A 17627-nucleotide genomic window follows, 5' to 3' on the forward strand; every position below is an offset into this window, starting at 1 on the left:
ATTGAAGAATTTCAAACGCAGTAAAGCCGAAACGAACTTAGAAATTTTAAAGTATTTAAAAAATATATGTAAATTACATCATTTGCAACGCAGTAAAGCCGAAACGAACTTAGAAATTTTAAAGTATTTAAAAAATATATGTAAATTACATCATTTGCAACTCAGTTTAAACTTTTGGCAATTTCGTCAGTTTTGTCAATTTGTTAATTCAAAAGACTGAACTGATAAAATTTACAAAAATTGCATAAATGACAAAATTGACATAAATGACAAAAATTGTAAAGTTCACACAACTCACACATTTCACAAATCATACCAACCGTACAACAATGAAAAAATTACAAAAATGGCAAAAACAACAAAGATGAGAAAAATTTAAAAAAAAAACTGAGAAAAATTGGAAAAAATTACATAATTGTCAGAAATGACAAGTACCAATAATTTTAACATGACAAAATTGACCAAAACATATAAAAAAGACCATTTTACAAAATTGACATAAATGAAAAAAAAATTGGCATTAATGGCCAAATTCACAAAATTTACAAAATTTGCGATATAGACAATATTGACAAAATTAAAATAATTGAAAAAAATTTAAAAAAAGGGACTCATTAGACAAAATTGAAAAAAATAACAGAATGTAGATTATTTTCAATTTTGTCTATCAATTAGGTAAATTTTGTCATTTTAGATAATTTAGGTCATAATTCAACGAGTTTTTAGGTTCATTTTATGATCTGAACAGAAGGATGCAATTTTTTTGAAAATAACTATGAAAAGTAATGGCCTAAATTATGATACTTTTGGAAGGAGTGCCAAACTTCCAAAGCCTCTTTGCATTTTAGTATCAAATTAATTCATAACATTGGTTAAAAATTTCAAATTGTTTTGAAAAAAAGTCCAACAAATCATGCAACCAAGCAAACAAAAACAAAATTATGCCACTCACTTTCGTCCACTGCCACCAACATTCGGATTCGGTTGGGGTGGTGCGTCGGTCGGAGGCTTTTCATTATCAATAACCCCCTCCACAAATTGAACGTGATAGCCGAGACGAGCCAGGTTTAGCAGTCTGCGAGTGGAAGAAAGAAGATAGAGAAAAGAACAGAAGAGACAGGATAAGTGAGGTGAAAAAAAGTGGGGGAGCAAATTAAGGAAAAAGTCTTAGATTGTAGTTGATTATAAACTTGATTCCTTAAACTAAAATCTAAATTCGGGGTCGTCTTCTGAATGTTATTGAAGTTTAGGTTTTGTAACGAAAAAGTTTTTGTTAAACTTTCTAGGTAGGAGCAAAATTATTTCTGCGTTACAAAACGACCTCAAAAAAGTTGTGTACAAGGAGAAAGTAAACTGCTAACCTAGAAATGGGAGAAAACCGTTCAGAATCCATGCAAATGCAGCCTGACTGATCCCTGACAGAGTGTAACTTTGGAACCTACCCTGCAATAGTTATGGTTTCCTTCCCGGCTAACGTAATGCGAAAGCTAGTTACGACGGGTTGCACGTGATGGATGAAGGAAAAAAAACGGAAAACAGACTTTGGACACTTTCACTTTCCGAAGCGAAGAAAAACACAAACGGCGCTCGAGAATGGAAGGATGAACTTGAAAAGTTAACAGATGATAACAGGAACAAAAAGGTTTTAACGTGAGGTAAAAACATTCCCACAAATAGATAGAAAAAAAATCATTTCAAGATAAATAGAAAAGTTACAAGGAATGAAAAAATAATACTTAAAAAATTCACATTACCTCCTTCAATAGATGAATTATATCTTTAAAAAAAAAACAAAATAATTTATATCCAAATTCAGGCCTTTCAACATCCCAAAAGTATTTTTTCTGTTGTCTATTTTCCATAACTAATAAGCTATCAATAGACGTTTATCGATTGTCGTCTATTGTTTGTCGTTTGTTGTTTGTCGTTTGTCGTTTATCGTTTATCGTTTTTCGACTTCCGTTTGTCATTTGTCAACTTTCGTTTATCTTTTGTGGTTTGTCGTTTTTCGACTTTCGTTTGTCGTTTGTCGACTTCCGTTCGTCAACTTCCGTTTGTTGTATGACGACTTTCGTTTGTCGTTTGTCAACTTCCGTTTGTGAACCTCCGTTTGTCGTTTGTCGGCTTCCGTTTGTCGTTTGTCGACTTTCGTTTGTCGTTTGTCGACTTCCGTTTGTCGTTTGACGACTTTCTTTTGTCGTTTATCGACTTTCGTTTGTCGTTTGTCCACTTCCGTTTATCGATTTTCATTCGTCGTTGGCGTTTATCGACTACCGTTTGTCATTTTCCGACATCCGTTTGTCGACTTTCGTATGTTGTTTGTCGTTTATCGTTTGTCAACTTCCGTTTGTCGACTTTCGTTTGTCGACTTCCGTTTGTCGTTTGTCGACTTTCGTTTGTCGATTGTAGATTTCCGATTGTCGTTCGTCGACGTCCTTTTTTCGTTTGTTGTTTGACGACTTTCGTTTGTCGACTTTCGTTTGTACATTTTTGTTTGTTGTTTGTCGACTTCCGCTTGTCGTTTGTCAACTTTCGTTTGTCGACTTTCGTTGGTTGACTTTCGTTTGTTGTTTGTAGACTTACATTTATCAACCTTCGTTTGTCGTTTGTCGTTTATCGTTTGTCGTTTTCCGTCGTCAACTTTAGTTTGTCGACTTTCGTTTGACGACTTTCGATTGTTTTGTCGTTTTTTCTTTTGTCTTTTATCGTTTTTCGACTTTCGTTTGTCATTTTTCGACTATCGTTTGTCATTTTTCGACTTTCGTTAATCTTTTGTCGTTTGTCGTTTGCTGTTTTCCAACTTCCGTTTGTCGTTCATCGACTTTCGTTTGTCGTTTGTCGACTTCCGTTTGTCAACTTTCGTTTGTCGTTTGTGGGCTTCCGTTTGCCGTTTGTTATTTGACAACTTTCGTTTGTCGACTTTCGTTTGTCGTTTGTCGACTTCCGTTTGTCGTTTGTCAGCTTCCGTTTGTCGTTTGACGACTTTCGTTTGTCGTTTTTCGACTTTCGTTGGCGTTTGACGACTTTCGTTTGTCGTTTTTCGACTTTCGTGTGTTGACTTTCTTTTTTCGACTTTCATTTGTCGTTTGTCGACTTCCGTTTGTCAACCTTAGTTTGTCGTTTGTCGACTTTCGGTTGTCGAATTTTGTTTGTCGTTTGTTTAATTCCGTTTGTCTTTTGTTGTTTTTCGTTTGTAGACTGCCGTTTGTCGACTTCATTTGTCATATGACGTCGAATTTCGATTATCGATTTTCATTCCGTTGTATTTCATTTGTCGACTTCCGTTTGTTGTTTGTCGACTTCCGTTTGTCGACTTTCGTTTGTCGTTTGTCGTTTGTCGACCTTCGATAGTCGTTTGACAACCTTTGTTTTTCGTTTGTCGTTTGTCGACTTTCGTTTGTCATTTGTCGACTTTCGTTTGTCATTTATCGATTTTCGTTTGTCTTTTGTCAACTTCCGTTTGTCGGCCTTCATTTGTCGAGCTTCGTGTGTCGTTCGGTTGTCAAATTTTGTTTGTCGTTTGTCGACTTTCGTTTGTTGACTTTCGTTTGTTGACTTTCGTTTGTTGACTTTCGTTTGTTGACTTTCGTTTGTTGACTTTCGTTTGTCCACTTTCGTTTGTCGATTTTCGTTTGTCGTTTGTCAACTTCCGTTTGTCAACCTTCGTTTGTTATACTGTTGTCGATTTTCGGTTGTGAAATTTTGTTTGTTGTTTGTTGTTTGTCGTTTGTCGACTTTCCTTTGTCGACTTCCGTTTTTCGACTTCCTTTTGTCGATTTTCGTTAGTCGTTTGTCAACTTCCGTTTGTCGACTTTCGTCTGTCGTTTATCTTGTGGCGTTTGTCGTTTGTCATTTGTCGTTTGTCATTTGTCGTAAGTCATTTGTCGTTTGTCGTTTTCCGACTTTCGTTCGACATTTTTCGACTTCCGTTTGTCAACTTTTGTTTGTCGACTTTCGTTTGTTGGCTGCCATTTGTCGAACACTCGAAATTGTCGAATCTGTCGAGTTTGACGAATTTGTCGACACGTTTGACAACCGACAAACGACAAGTTTGTTCATCTTCTATCCGACTTTCGATTTGCCAATATCAATTCTTTACTTTTGGGCTCCGAGTTTCAATTCTTGACAAAAATTAGTAGATCTTCACTTTCCGACTGTTGACTTAAGACTTTAAAATTTCGATTTTCGACTTTCAAAAACCAAATTTTGACTTTTTATTTTAAACTTTTGACTTTCCTTTGTCTTTTGTCGACTTCCGTTTTTCGCCCTTCGTTTGGTGTTTGTCGATTGCCGTTTGTCATTTGTCGATTGTCGTTTTCCGTCGTCAACTTTCGTTTATCGACTTCCGTTTGTCGTTTGTCGTTTGTCGTTTGTCTATCTGACTTCTACACTTTTTCGATTTGCGAATTTAAAGAATTGGGCATCGAGTTCAATTTTTGACAAAACATAGTAGATCTTAATTTTCCGACTGTCGACTTAAGACTTTCAAATTTCAAATTTTGATTTTAAACTTTCGACTACCGACTTTCAATTCTCGATTACCAGTTTTTAATTCCGAATGTCAATTATCGACTCTGACTTTCGTATTTCTCTTTTCGAGTTTCGACTTTGAGTTTCGACATTCGACTTTTAAATATCGACTATCAAATTTTAAATTTCTACTCTCGATATTTGAATGTCGGCTCAGACTGTTGACTTTTAAATGTTGACTCTTGATCTTTGCCTTTTGACATATGAGAATACACTTCCGACTTGGTTATGGCTTTTGACTTTCGACTTCTTATTTCACACTAATTTTTCACTAGAAAATCCCCATTTTTAAGTACCGAGCAAACAATGTGACAAGTTTTTTATCTTCGACTTATCCAGTGAAAAATGCTACGAAGCAGTCGTCAACAATGTGTAAGAAAGTCTCGTGCTACTGTCTGCCTCAAGTGTGGTCGCAAATCCTGAGCTTCTTGACCAAAGAAGTAGTCAAAAGCAACATAAATGGCAAAATTCCTCCTCAAGGCGCTCGGCACTAATTGGATCAAGTGATTACAACGCGCGATTGGATCGGAGCAAAACCACACCAAAACTAATAGTTCGATGGTTTATGGTCCACGTTTGTGAGATTTTGAAGGTTCTTTTCCCCAAAATTTAAGACATTTTTCTTATTTGAAAGAAATCGGAAAAAGTCGACCTACCCGTCGTTTTCGGATTCCTCCCCGGAACTTTCCCCACATCCGGCCTCGTTAAGGCAAGGCACAGCCAGCGTTTGCATTTCCGGCACCACCTTCGGTGGACTTCCCTCGGAACTTCCTTCCACCGCGGGTGGATTGTCCTCGGTCATATTGATCGGCAGTTGTCCTACAGCTCCGTTCAGCTCCCTAATGTCCAGCAACTTCTGAATGATATCCACCGATGGTTGAACCAGCGCGTGTACGGTCGACGATCTGTGACCGCTCAAAAGTGGACTACTGGCGCTAATTTTGACCGATTTCTTCAAGAAGTAACGCACACAAATGCTCGCTCACTTGCACAGAACCACCAAAGAAGTGTGCGCGGGAACCTCGTTATCACTAATCGAATTTGCACTTTTTCACTTGGGTTGATACTTTTTTGGAATTCCAAGAATGCCTTTTGAAATTTCCCAAAATTCCACAACTTTGAAAACACCACCAAAAATTTGAGGATTGACCCTCCAGAAAGTTTTAAATCGAGATTCAACTCGAAAAACCAATCCGCAACCTGATGGTATCAACCGAATTTTTTCCACCAACTACCGACTACTGGAAGAACACTTCAAACCGTACCGAAAACACCCGAACGACAAATGGCCTGTGGAGGATTCCGGGACTTTCCAGCAAGGTTCCCGGTGACACTTGTCCGGATTCCCCGTCGAATCGGTTCCTAATCGAATTAGCTCCGGTTTCGGACAGTGGCGAAGCAGTGAAACAGTGAAATTTCCTAAATTTGCATTCAATTTTACAAACTTGCACTACTTTAACACACTGTCCATTTCAATCGGTCAAAAAAAGGTTTCGGAAATCCTCGGAAACGGTGACGTCAATTCTTGAAGGTAAAAACTTGACAGTCACGTGCATCGAAGGTTGCCGCGAGAGCTCGAACTTAACCTGGCGTCCTCATCGACGTCGTCACAGATGACATTTTAATCCGAACGCAGCTCCAAGGTTCCCCTTAGCCTTGATTTGTGTAACTGGGCCATTACCGGCTGGAAAGTGTGTGTAATATTTGGATTGAAACTTTTCACTCAGTATCTACTAGTTTGCCATCGTCTTGTTTCTTTGGAAAAAATACAAAAATAACTGGAACAATAAGTAAATAAAGTACAAGTTTTACTACTAGAAACATTAAATAACTAAAAGCAGAGTAGTTCTCTTTTACCCACCGGATGAAAGAAACTTTCTCTAGATCTTTCGTTATCGTGAGACGAGCGATTTTATTTTGTATACAGTGTGTAAAGACCAGCCCCTGTTTACGTAACCAGTATGTAGTTCAACGAAAATCGTCGTGAAAGCACGCTAATATTCGTAAAACCTTAATTTTTTTTTACGGTCGCCATGTTGGAAAACAGAGTCACCTTCTACAAAAAAAAAAGGGTATATTCCACAAACTTTCGTTGGCGTTTGTCGACTTTCGTTTGTTGTTTGTCGAATTTGGTGTGTCGAATTTATTTTTTAGACTTTCATTTGTCGTTTGTCGACTTCCGTTTGACAACCTTAGTTTGTCGTTTGTCGACTTTCGGTTGTCAAATTTTGATTGTCTTTTGTCTTTTGTCGTTTGTCGTTTGTAGACTTTCATTTGTCGTTTGTCGACTTTCGTTTGTCGACTTCCGTTTGTCAACTTTCGTTTGTCGTTTTCCGACTTTCGTTTGTTGGTAGACGACTTTCGTTTGTCGACTTCCGTTTGTAAACCTTCCTTGGTCGTTTGTCGTTTTTCGACTTTCGTTTGTCGTCCGTCGACTATCGGTTGTCAAATTTCGTTTGTCGTGTGTCGACTTTCGTTTGTCGCTCGTCGATTTTCGGTTGTCAAATTTCGTTTTTCATTTGTCGTTTGTCATTTGGCTATCTTCGATCCGATTCGATCTAGACTTTTGGCGAATCGCAACTCCTTACTTTTGAGCTTCGAGTTTCAATTTTCGACAAAAATACTAAATGTTCACTTTGCGACTGTCGACTAAAGACTTAAAAGTCGAGGAAAATACGGTTAAAATTGAAACACTTATTTCAATTTTTTTCCTAAATTCAGATTCCACCGTAGTTGTACTTGAAAAATTTACATTGTAATCTTTCAAAAAAAGTTATAAAGCAGTAAAGGCTTCGTGTGACATTTTTGCAAAGAATCTGAACGCATACGGAAATCAATTTCTACGCAAAACTGTCACATGGCTATTAGAGCGGCCCAATATTGCCCTATTTATGTCTGAGATTCTGGAGACTCTAACTTCAAATGATAGCTTAGGCAAGGTTGCCGAATTCACAGAAAATTCTATGATTTTACAGAATTTTTAACAATCTTTCATCACAGAATCCGTGTCACAGAACACAGAATTTTGGAAATATATACAGATTTCACAGACTTTTTGACATTTTTACGTATTTGCAAAATTAAAAATTTTATGTAAACATTAATTTAGGATTTCTGACTTTTTTTTTAAAACACGGCAAGATTGGTAATGTTAATTGATTTTGTTTAAATAAAATGTAAAAATGGCTAATTTCTTCATGAGTTTTCAAAGAAATTTATGCTATTTACATCACAGAAAACCATCACAGAAATTCTGGGTAAAATCACAGAAAATCAGATATTTTTTTGCAAAAACACAGATTTTTTTCGGCAAATTTGAGCTAAGGATGTAAGAAACCAACTTTTATTTAGTGGCAATTCAGAAAAATGATGTTTGGAGGTCGCACTGATTCGAATTTTGGAAAAAAGGCCGCTTTTTCGAAACTTTCCTAATTTTTAGATCTTAAAAAAGTATCTTATTTTTCTTTAGAGCAAGTTCACTGGTGTTGGGAAAAAGTGGTAGAAATTTTGTCACTTTGAGCACATTTTGAAAATTTTTCCATGCAAAAACATTTTCAAGATCTATGTCCTTCAAGTTTTTTTACAACACGTGTAGCAATGTTTCTATCACATACGGTTGAATAGAAACAGTGCTGTAGAAAATACAACTCCCGAAGATCTTGAAAAAATTTTTGCATGGTAAAATTTTCAAAATGTCAAATTTTCTACCACTTTTTCCCAACACCAGTGAACTTGAATATAAGTGTTACATACAAAATTTGTTGAGACTGTTTAGCGTTCATAGTTTGTACGTATGATTTGTTTTACTCTACAATAATATTACTTTTTGTGAAAAAAAATATTTTCGATCAACAATTCAGATTTTCAATCAAAAACAAACTCAAATGATGCGCAATGTTGTCAAGTGTAATTTTGCAAAAGAAAGTGTTTAGCAAGCTACTTCTTGTTTCAAAGTTATTCAAGTTATACTGTGTGCAAAAGCTACAATTTTTAAATTTTTGTTATGAATTGTCTTGAGTTGTTAGGTCGATGGGCTCAGAGCAATCTAAGAACCAAATAAATTCAGGATATCAAACTGTTCCATCTTTTTATCGATTTTTGAATCACTAGAAAGAAGTTTCAAGTTTCTATACTTGTTTTTTTTTTTTTTTTTTTTTTTGAAAAGAGGGCGTGCTACCCATACTAGGAAGCAAGGTTGAAAAAATCACAGAAAAATCTTCAATTTTACAGATTTCTGAGCAAATTTTAATCTCAGAACACAGAATTTTGGAAATATTCACAGGTGTTAATTTTTTTCTAAATTTTATACTTTTTTTCAAACTATCAATTTTGACATCAATGTAAATATTGGTTTCTAAATTTGAATAAAAAAATGGTAAAATTGGTAATGTCAATAGATTTGTACCATGTAAAATGTAAAAAAGACCCAATTTATTATGCCTTTTCAATAAAATTTATGGGTATAACTTCACAGAAATTTAGGGTAAAATTACATCCTATTACAAAATGGATTTTCAATAATCCAACTTTTATTCAAAGAAACTTGGAAGATGATTTTTGAATGAAAAAAAAACAAAATGTTGATATTTGTTGCCCTCAAAGCAAGAATTCCACATTGCTCGGTTCTATCCGAGCTTGCCCGGATCTAAAAGAAAAAAATCCGGAAAATCGCCGGATATCAAGCGAAGAAATCCGGATTTTGCCCGGATTTATCCACAATAAGAAGTGAATAAATCCGGGATTTTTTTTTAATTAAAGCAGTTACATTTGTTGAGTAGTAGCTAAGCAAAAATCAGACACACACTTAAGATGTATCACTGTCTGAGAACCCTGAACAGTTTTTCAAATTTCATCGATCAAAACAAACTGAATTGAAGCAGTAAAACTATATCAGCAGAATTTAAACCGAAAACTCGATTTTATTTGACATAATTTATGATTTATGCGTCTACTTAAAAAAACTGTAGCTTGTTCCATTAAAATGAATATTACTACCGCTGATGTGCGTCGATAAAAATTTTTTTTAATGTTGTTAGGTACGTCATCCTTTCTTTGATTTTTTATGAGAAATACATATCAGGAATTTTGCCAAATTTTTTAGATAAACATTTTTAAATAAATGCCCCGTATTTGCCAGGTTTAACTGTAAAAATGCCTGAGAAATCTAGGCATTTTAACACAAAAACGTGGCAAAACCCTGGCATGAGGATTCTAAATATCAATCTCAAAAACAGACATACATCCGACTAAAATTCGATTTTTTAAGAATCAAATCTTTTAATAAAATTAAAAAGAGCGAATTTATTTCGCAAAATTTTTTTAAAAACAATTTGTTATTTGACGTGAAAACTATGAATCGTTGTTAATTAAGTAAATTTTATCAATTTTGTCCATTTTGTCATTTTTCATATTTGTAATTTTTGGCGATTTTGTCACCCTGGACATTTTTGTCAGTTTCATCAATTTTGTTAATATTTTTTGCAAATATTATTCATCTTTGTCAATTTTGTCAATTATAACTATTTTGGTAATTTTGTAAATTTTGTCAATTTTGTCGATTTTGTCAATTTTGTCTACTTTGTATATTTTGTGCATTTTGTCAATATTATAATTTTTTTTCAAGTTTGTCAATTTTTCTAAAATTATCAATTTTATCAATTTTGTATTGTGACAATTTGGACAGTTTTATCTGTTTCATCAATTTTGACAATATGTTTTGTCAATTTTGTCATATTTATTCTTGTCAAATTTGTTTATTTTATCAATTTTGTCAATTTTGTCATTTTTTCCAAATTTATCAATTTTGTCAATTTTGATAATTTGGACAGATTTTTCTGATTCATCAATTTTGACATTATGTTTGTGTGATTTGCAATATTTAACTGTTTTTAAACATTTCTACCATGTTTTATGAAGCAACATTCCTTGATCCTACGAAGAAGTGAAAAAGACGTTGGGCCTCTATGTGTTGAATTATCTTTATGGTAAGAAATTCAAATTGCAGTCAAATTTTCCATTGGAAGGAGGCACTCAAAAAGCATATGATTTCCACTGGCAGTCTTACTTTCTTATCTTTCGTTTCAACATTGTAATCATAATTTTATGTCCATGAAATTCAACATCTGCTTCTGTTCCATTAAGTCACAAATTAACAACAATTTTTTTCGTTTGTATACATCATTTCCATTAAATTTTAAAAACTAAAAATTAATAATTAAAATTGTTTATTTCTTATTATGACACACTCTTTAATTTTGAATATCTTGGTAAATTTTTTATTGCAAGTACCGACTTTTACAAAATGTATCCTGAAAGTCTATTTTTTTTTTACTAAAGGTAGCGAAACTTACCAGATGATTTCTTAAGAAGATACATTTAAATTCCAGAATATCAAAAAATTATATATTCGAGAAATCGACCTGAAGGAATCAGAAATAAGTTCCGATCGTGCTAGTGCTGCTCTCAAAAATTAATAAATAATCCCAACATAATTAGGAAAAAGTATAAAGCGAACGAAAAAAAACTCCTACATTACGTTTTGCCATGTTTATTTTCATATTGCACCTAAGCGTTCAGAAGAACACTATAATTTTTTACCAAAACCATTCCTTCCATTGCTAACGAGATCAGTCTCGATATGGCCTTGAAATTTTTTCATCCGAAAAGTAGATTACATATAGTGACTTCCAGCTTCGCTAAATTGATTCCTTTAACAATGGTCTTATAGCTTCTAGTGCTCTTTTCCATTATGATGCTGAGCACTTTGCAAAAAATAGTTTCTTCCGAACCTCCTGAGTAGACTTATATATTAGATTAATCGACTGTGGGTGTATCCGTTGATGACATTTAAGTATCAATCCGGGAGCTGAGATTCCATGAACTTTTCGAAAGCTATTTACATCAAATCAATTGCAAACCACTTTTAATTATGCCGACTGGAACTTATTAAGTTGATAAAATAAAAATGCATTTGCAATCGACTGATGAACATTTTATTACGTCTTACTATTAGCCATAATATCATTTGAAAATAAAGTGGACGACTTAAAAAGTTTCTAGAAAAAAAATTATGTAAAAATACTAGTTGTTGTTGAATGTTATCATTTTTGTCATTTTTTTTAAATCATTTTTGTCATTTTTTTGTCATTTTTGTCATTTTTGTCATTTTTGTCATTTTTGTCATTTTTGTCATTTTTGTCATTTTTGTCATTTTTGTCATTTTTGTCATTTTTGTCATTTTTGTCATTTTTGTCATTTTTGTCATTTTTGTCATTTTTGTCATTTTTGTCATTTTTGTCATTTTTGTCATTTTTGTCATTTTTGTCATTTTTGTCATTTTTGTCATTTTTGTCATTTTTGTCATTTTTGTCATTTTTGTCATTTTTGTCATTTTTGTCATTTTTGTCATTTTTGTCATTTTTGTCATTTTTGTCATTTTTGTCATTTTTGTCATTTTTGTCATTTTTGTCATTTTTGTCATTTTTGTCATTTTTGTCATTTTTGTCATTTTTGTCATTTTTGTCATTTTTGTCATTTTTGTCATTTTTGTCATTTTTGTCATTTTTGTCATTTTTGTCATTTTTGTCATTTTTGTCATTTTTGTCATTTTTGTCATTTTTGTCATTTTTGTCATTTTTGTCATTTTTGTCATTTTTGTCATTTTTGTCATTTTTGTCATTTTTGTCATTTTTGTCATTTTTGTCATTTTTGTCATTTTTGTCATTTTTGTCATTTTTGTCATTTTTGTCATTTTTGTCATTTTTGTCATTTTTGTCATTTTTGTCATTTTTGTCATTTTTGTCATTTTTGTCATTTTTGTCATTTTTGTCATTTTTGTCATTTTTGTCATTTTTGTCATTTTTGTCATTTTTGTCATTTTTGTCATTTTTGTCATTTTTGTCATTTTTGTCATTTTTGTCATTTTTGTCATTTTTGTCATTTTTGTCATTTTTGTCATTTTTGTCATTTTTGTCATTTTTGTCATTTTTGTCATTTTTGTCATTTTTGTCATTTTTGTCATTTTTGTCATTTTTGTCATTTTTGTCATTTTTGTCATTTTTGTCATTTTTGTCATTTTTGTCATTTTTGTCATTTTTGTCATTTTTGTCATTTTTGTCATTTTTGTCATTTTTGTCATTTTTGTCATTTTTGTCATTTTTGTCATTTTTGTCATTTTTGTCATTTTTGTCATTTTTGTCATTTTTGTCATTTTTGTCATTTTTGTCATTTTTGTCATTTTTGTCATTTTTGTCATTTTTGTCATTTTTGTCATTTTTGTCATTTTTGTCATTTTTGTCATTTTTGTCATTTTTGTCATTTTTGTCATTTTTGTCATTTTTGTCATTTTTGTCATTTTTGTCATTTGTTCTCTTTCAGCTTTCTTCCATTGCTCGCTTTTTGCTCGCTCATGTTTCTATCACTTTTCTCTCATTTCCTTCTCATTTGTTTGCTATTTCTATCTCATTTGTCTTTTATTTTTCTCTTATTGCTGTCTCATTTCTTATCTCGTATTTATCTTATTACTCTCTCATTTCTATTTCATTTCTCTTTATTTCTCTCTCGTGTTTTTTTTTTCTATTTTCTTCTTATTTTCTTGTTAATTCCTAGCTCATTACTCTTAGTACCTTTTTTTCATTCAACACTCTGTCATTACTCTCATATCTTTCTTATGTCTCTGTTCTTTTTCTATCATTTCTTTCTAAATTTTCATCCATTTTTCTCTCATATATTCCTTATTTCTTCTTATTTCTCTCCCAGTGCTCTCACATTTCGATCTCCTTGGTTCCTCATTTTTTTTGTCATTTCTCCGTCATTTCTCTCTCATTTTTCTCTTATTTTTCTCCTATTTCTCTCTTATCCCTTTCTCATCTCTACCTCATCTCTTTTTCATCTCTCGCTCAGCACTCTATTGTTTTTCTCTAATTTCTCTCACACTTCTTGCTGATTTGTCTCTCATTTTTCTTCGAATTCTCTCTCTCTTCCCATTCATTTCTCTCTCATTTCTGTTGGATTTAACATTTCCCTTTCCAATGCCCAATTGATCAGGCAAATTGCTTTAAAACATGCAGTGAATGAAATTTAATGGGAAAATATTTCCTGATGAAAAGTTTATCCTAATGAAAAAAAAAATTAAAGTAAAAAGTAAAACGACTATAATCGAAACAAAAAAAAAATCCTAATGAAAAATAGATGTTTGGAAAGATTGGCTAGAAGTTAACAAGACCAGGTCGATCTTCAGACATAAAATCTCTTAACTTACTGTACCAGAGCATACTTTCCATCAAAAATAAAAATATTTATGTTTTTTTACCCATATCAACAAGAGCAAAACACTTGAATGTGAAAATTTGGTGGTGGCAAAGGGGTTTAAGTGATTTTTTTTGGTAGCAAAGGGGTTATAAGTGCCAAAATCAAAAAATATGTGCCGCCTCAATTAACGCCAAATGAACGTTATTTTTGGGAAAATGTTGTAAAATGCTTTGTATTCATTGAAGATGATTTTCATGAAAAATTGTTGGAATTTTCATGAATGACAAAGTATAAATCTGATAAATTTCTTAAATTCTCAGAATTTTCATTTAAACAGGTTGTTATTTTTAAATAGTTTTATTCCGCCTCTCTTAGTCTTGTGTACCGATGCTTGGGTTTCTTCCATACTTTTAAGGTTGGCCCCGGAAGTTATGGTGCTTCAATATTGTTGACATTTTATGGTTAACCTTTTTCCTCATAAATTTCATTTGACATCTACAACAGCAAGAACTTCCTCCCAGAGCCTTTTCATATCGAAGAAGAAGGTTAATTTATGAACTCGACCAAATTTAATAAACATCACTCTCCCGGCCTCGTGTTCCTTGATAAAACATTGCCATTCGGGAAGAAAGAAGAACTTTCAAGTCAATGTTCATCTTGTCCCTCGCTTCTCTTTAGCCCAATCTTCCAATTCCAACAAAACTCAAACAAATGTCTTGATTCAAGCAGCAAATGCTTTTTACTTCAATAGACTTTCGTTCGACAATCGTCGATATGACTGACACCATCGAAGAAGCATCATCTTTCCCAATTGTTCGAATGTACATCTCATCGGAAGAGCCAAACCGGAAGCCGACTTGTACTTGTTCTTTCTGACTTTTTCCTTCGTAGGCTCCCGGAACAACACGCCGGAATTTTATCGACTACAAGTTATCGACTAAGAGCCATCACCGTCGATTTTGTAAATTTTGGTTCGATTTTTCTAAAGGGGTGTTATCCAAAATTAAGAAAATGTAAGATAGAATGAAAGGTTTTTTTTTTAAAAAAATCCTGATATTTTTGGATTTTTTTATATTTTTGAAGACAATTTTTTGAAGACATTTTGAATCTAGAGAAAATGTCAAACACCTACCGAGTTTTGTTTGACTTTCCCAACGTGAGTTGACACTCGTTTCGTGATTGTGTTTGTCGAGAGTTAATGTAAATTTATAGACTCAAGCGGTTGTTTCGATTTTACTTTGTCAGTAAAATGTACATAAGGAAGACAGTTTATCAATATTGGAAGAGAGTAATTTGAATCATCTAAAAGACAAAACTTTGCAGAGTAAAAATAAAAACAGTTTTCGCCCATTTTAGATCTAAAGAATCGTTCATAATTCTAATTTTCTAATGAATTTGTCGTAAACGAACGACAGTTTTGGAAACGAGTGCCATCCCATTTGGCTCCGGAAAACTTTCGTTAACCGAAAAATCTACTCAAATCCACTCATCGATAGCCGACCATTTTACTTTGGGTCACGTATGGACAACTAGTTTATATTAAGGCCACCCCCACCCGGTGATGATGTTCTTACCCATTGGGATCCATCTCGATGCTGTCCGATCTTTCTATCCCTGCAGATGCTGGATGGGATGTTCCAGATGCTGTCGGAAGTTGATTTATGCTGCTGTCCACCGCTGCTGGATTATTGGCCAACTGAACGTAACGTGGTCCTCCTCCTCCTAGTGCTCCTATTCCTAGTCCTGTTGGTCCGGAAACGGAAGAGGAATTTTCCGAGTCTTCCTCTCCGGGCTCCTTCACTACACAATAACAGCACTCGAACGATGATGATGAATTTGTCACCCACTTGACACGTTGGAACAGGCAGGACAGAATCCACATTGCTTGTTTGTAGGTACGATTGTTTGGAGTTGGCTTTTGCTACGTTTTATTTGCACAAACTAAAAGTCATTTTAATTTCAAGCATTTAGACTCAGCTGGATTGTCTCAAACTGGAATGTTGAAGGACCTTCCGAAATCAAATTTGGAAAAAATCGCACTTTGTAAAATCCAGAAAACCCATTAAGGGTGTTCGACAGAAAAAAAAAATTTCAATACGCAGCAAAAAAAAATTAAAATATTTTTAGAAATTATGATACATTCTTAAAACTTTTTCAGTTTTTGAATCTTCTTGAATTCTACGAATACGATTTTAAATCTGTTGATGACAAATTTTACAAATTTTTTTCTTTATTTTTGTTGAGTAATTTCTGGGTTTTAAAAAAAATTTCCCGAATACTGGATTGGATTTTGAAATCAAATGCCTGGATATTTCCAGGTTTTTTTTGTCATTTTTGTCATTTTTTTTTTGTCATTTTTGTGATTTTTGTCATTTTTGTAATTTTAGAATTTTTTGTAATTCTTGTAATTTTTGTAATTTTTGTAATTTTTGTAATTTTTGTCATTTTCGTCATTTTAGTCATTTATGTCAATTTTGTCATTTTTGTCATTTATGTCAATTTTGTCATTTTTGTCATTTCTGTCAATTTTGTCATTTTTTTCATATTTATAATTTTTGTAACTTTGTAATTATTGTAATTTTTGTAATTTTTGTAATTTTTGTAATATTTGTAATTTTTGTAATTTTTGTAATTTTTGTAATTTTTGTAATTTTTGTAATTTTTGTAATTTTTGTAATTATTGTAATTTTTTGTAATTTTTGTAATGTTTGTAATTTTTGTAATTTTTGTAATTTTTGTAATTTTTGTAATTTTGTAATTTTTGTAATTTTTGCAATTTTTGTCATTTTTGTATTTTTTGTCATTTTTGTCATTTTTGTAATTTTTGTAATTTTTGTAATTTTTGTAATTTTGTAGTTTTGTAATTTTTGTAATTTTTGTAATTTTTGTAATTTTTGTAATTTTTGTAATTTTTGTAATTTTTGTAATTTTTGTAATTTTTGTAATTTTTGTAATTTTTGCAATTTTTGTAATTTTTGTAATTTTTGTAATTTTTGTAATTTTTGTAATTTTTGTAATTTTTGTAATTTTTGTAATTTTTGTAATTTTTGTAATTTTTGTAATTTTTGTAATTTTCGTAATTTTTGTAATTTTTGTAATTTTTGTAATTTTTGTAATTTTTTGTAATTTTTGTAATTTTTGTAATTTTTGTAATTTTTGTAATTTTTGTAATTTTTGTAATTTTTGTAATTTTTGTAATTTTTGTAATTTTTGTAATTTTTGTAATTTTTGTAATTTTTGTAATTTTTGTAATTTTTGTAATTTTTGTCATTTTTGTAATTTTTTTCATTTTTGTCATTTTTGTCATTTTTGTCATTTTTGTCATTTTTGTAATTTTTGTCATTTTTGTCATTTTTGTCATTTTTGTCATTTTTGTCATTTTTGTCATTTTTGTCATTCTTGTCATTTTTGTCATTTTTGTCATTTTTGTCATTTTTGTCATTTTTGTCATTTTTGTCATTTTTGTCATTTTTGTCATTTTTGTCATTTTTGTCATTTTTGTCATTTTTGTCATTTTTGTCATTTTTGTCATTTTTGTCATTTTTGTCATTTTTGTCATTTTTGTCATTTTTGTCATTTTTGTCATTTTTGTCATTTTTGTCATTTTTGTCATTTTTGTCATTTTTGTCATTTTTGTCATTTTTGTCATTTTTGTCATTTTTGTCATTTTTGTCATTTTTGTCATTTTTGTCATTTTTGTCATTTTTGTCATTTTTGTCATTTTTGTCATTTTTGTCATTTTTGTCATTTTTGTCATTTTTGTCATTTTTGTCATTTTTGTCATTTTTGTCATTTTTGTCATTTTTGTCATTTTTGTCATTTTTGTCATTTTTGTCATTTTTGTCATT

The 17627-nt window shown here is 32.0% G+C and overlaps 1 protein-coding gene across 1 annotated transcript; it reads right to left on the reverse strand.

Moving 5' to 3' along the window:
* Positions 1-948: 948 nt before the first annotated feature.
* On the reverse strand, positions 949-15777 carry LOC129758039 (uncharacterized). Its single transcript, XM_055755460.1, has 2 exons — positions 15354-15777; positions 949-1075 (listed from the first exon to the last, which is right to left on the reverse strand). Exons 1-2 carry the CDS (start codon positions 15659-15661, stop codon positions 949-951), a joined length of 435 nt encoding a protein of 144 aa, XP_055611435.1. The 5' UTR covers positions 15662-15777.
* Between the last annotated feature and the right edge of the window lie 1850 nt (positions 15778-17627).

The sequence above is a fragment of the Uranotaenia lowii genome, chromosome 1 (genome assembly GCF_029784155.1).
Source record: "Uranotaenia lowii strain MFRU-FL chromosome 1, ASM2978415v1, whole genome shotgun sequence".
Taxonomy (NCBI): domain Eukaryota; kingdom Metazoa; phylum Arthropoda; class Insecta; order Diptera; family Culicidae; genus Uranotaenia; species Uranotaenia lowii.

What these genes read in the sequence shown, in the direction of transcription:
- LOC129758039 (XM_055755460.1), bottom strand. Translation starts at nt 15,661, where the DNA reads ATGTGGATTCTGTCCTGCCTGTTCCAACGTGTCAAGTGGGTGACAAAT. An exon ending in ATCGAGATGGATCCCAATGG is followed by an intron (nt 1,076 to 15,353) that starts GTAAGAACATCA and finishes TTCCACTCGCAG; the next exon opens with ACTGCTAAACCTGGCTCGTC.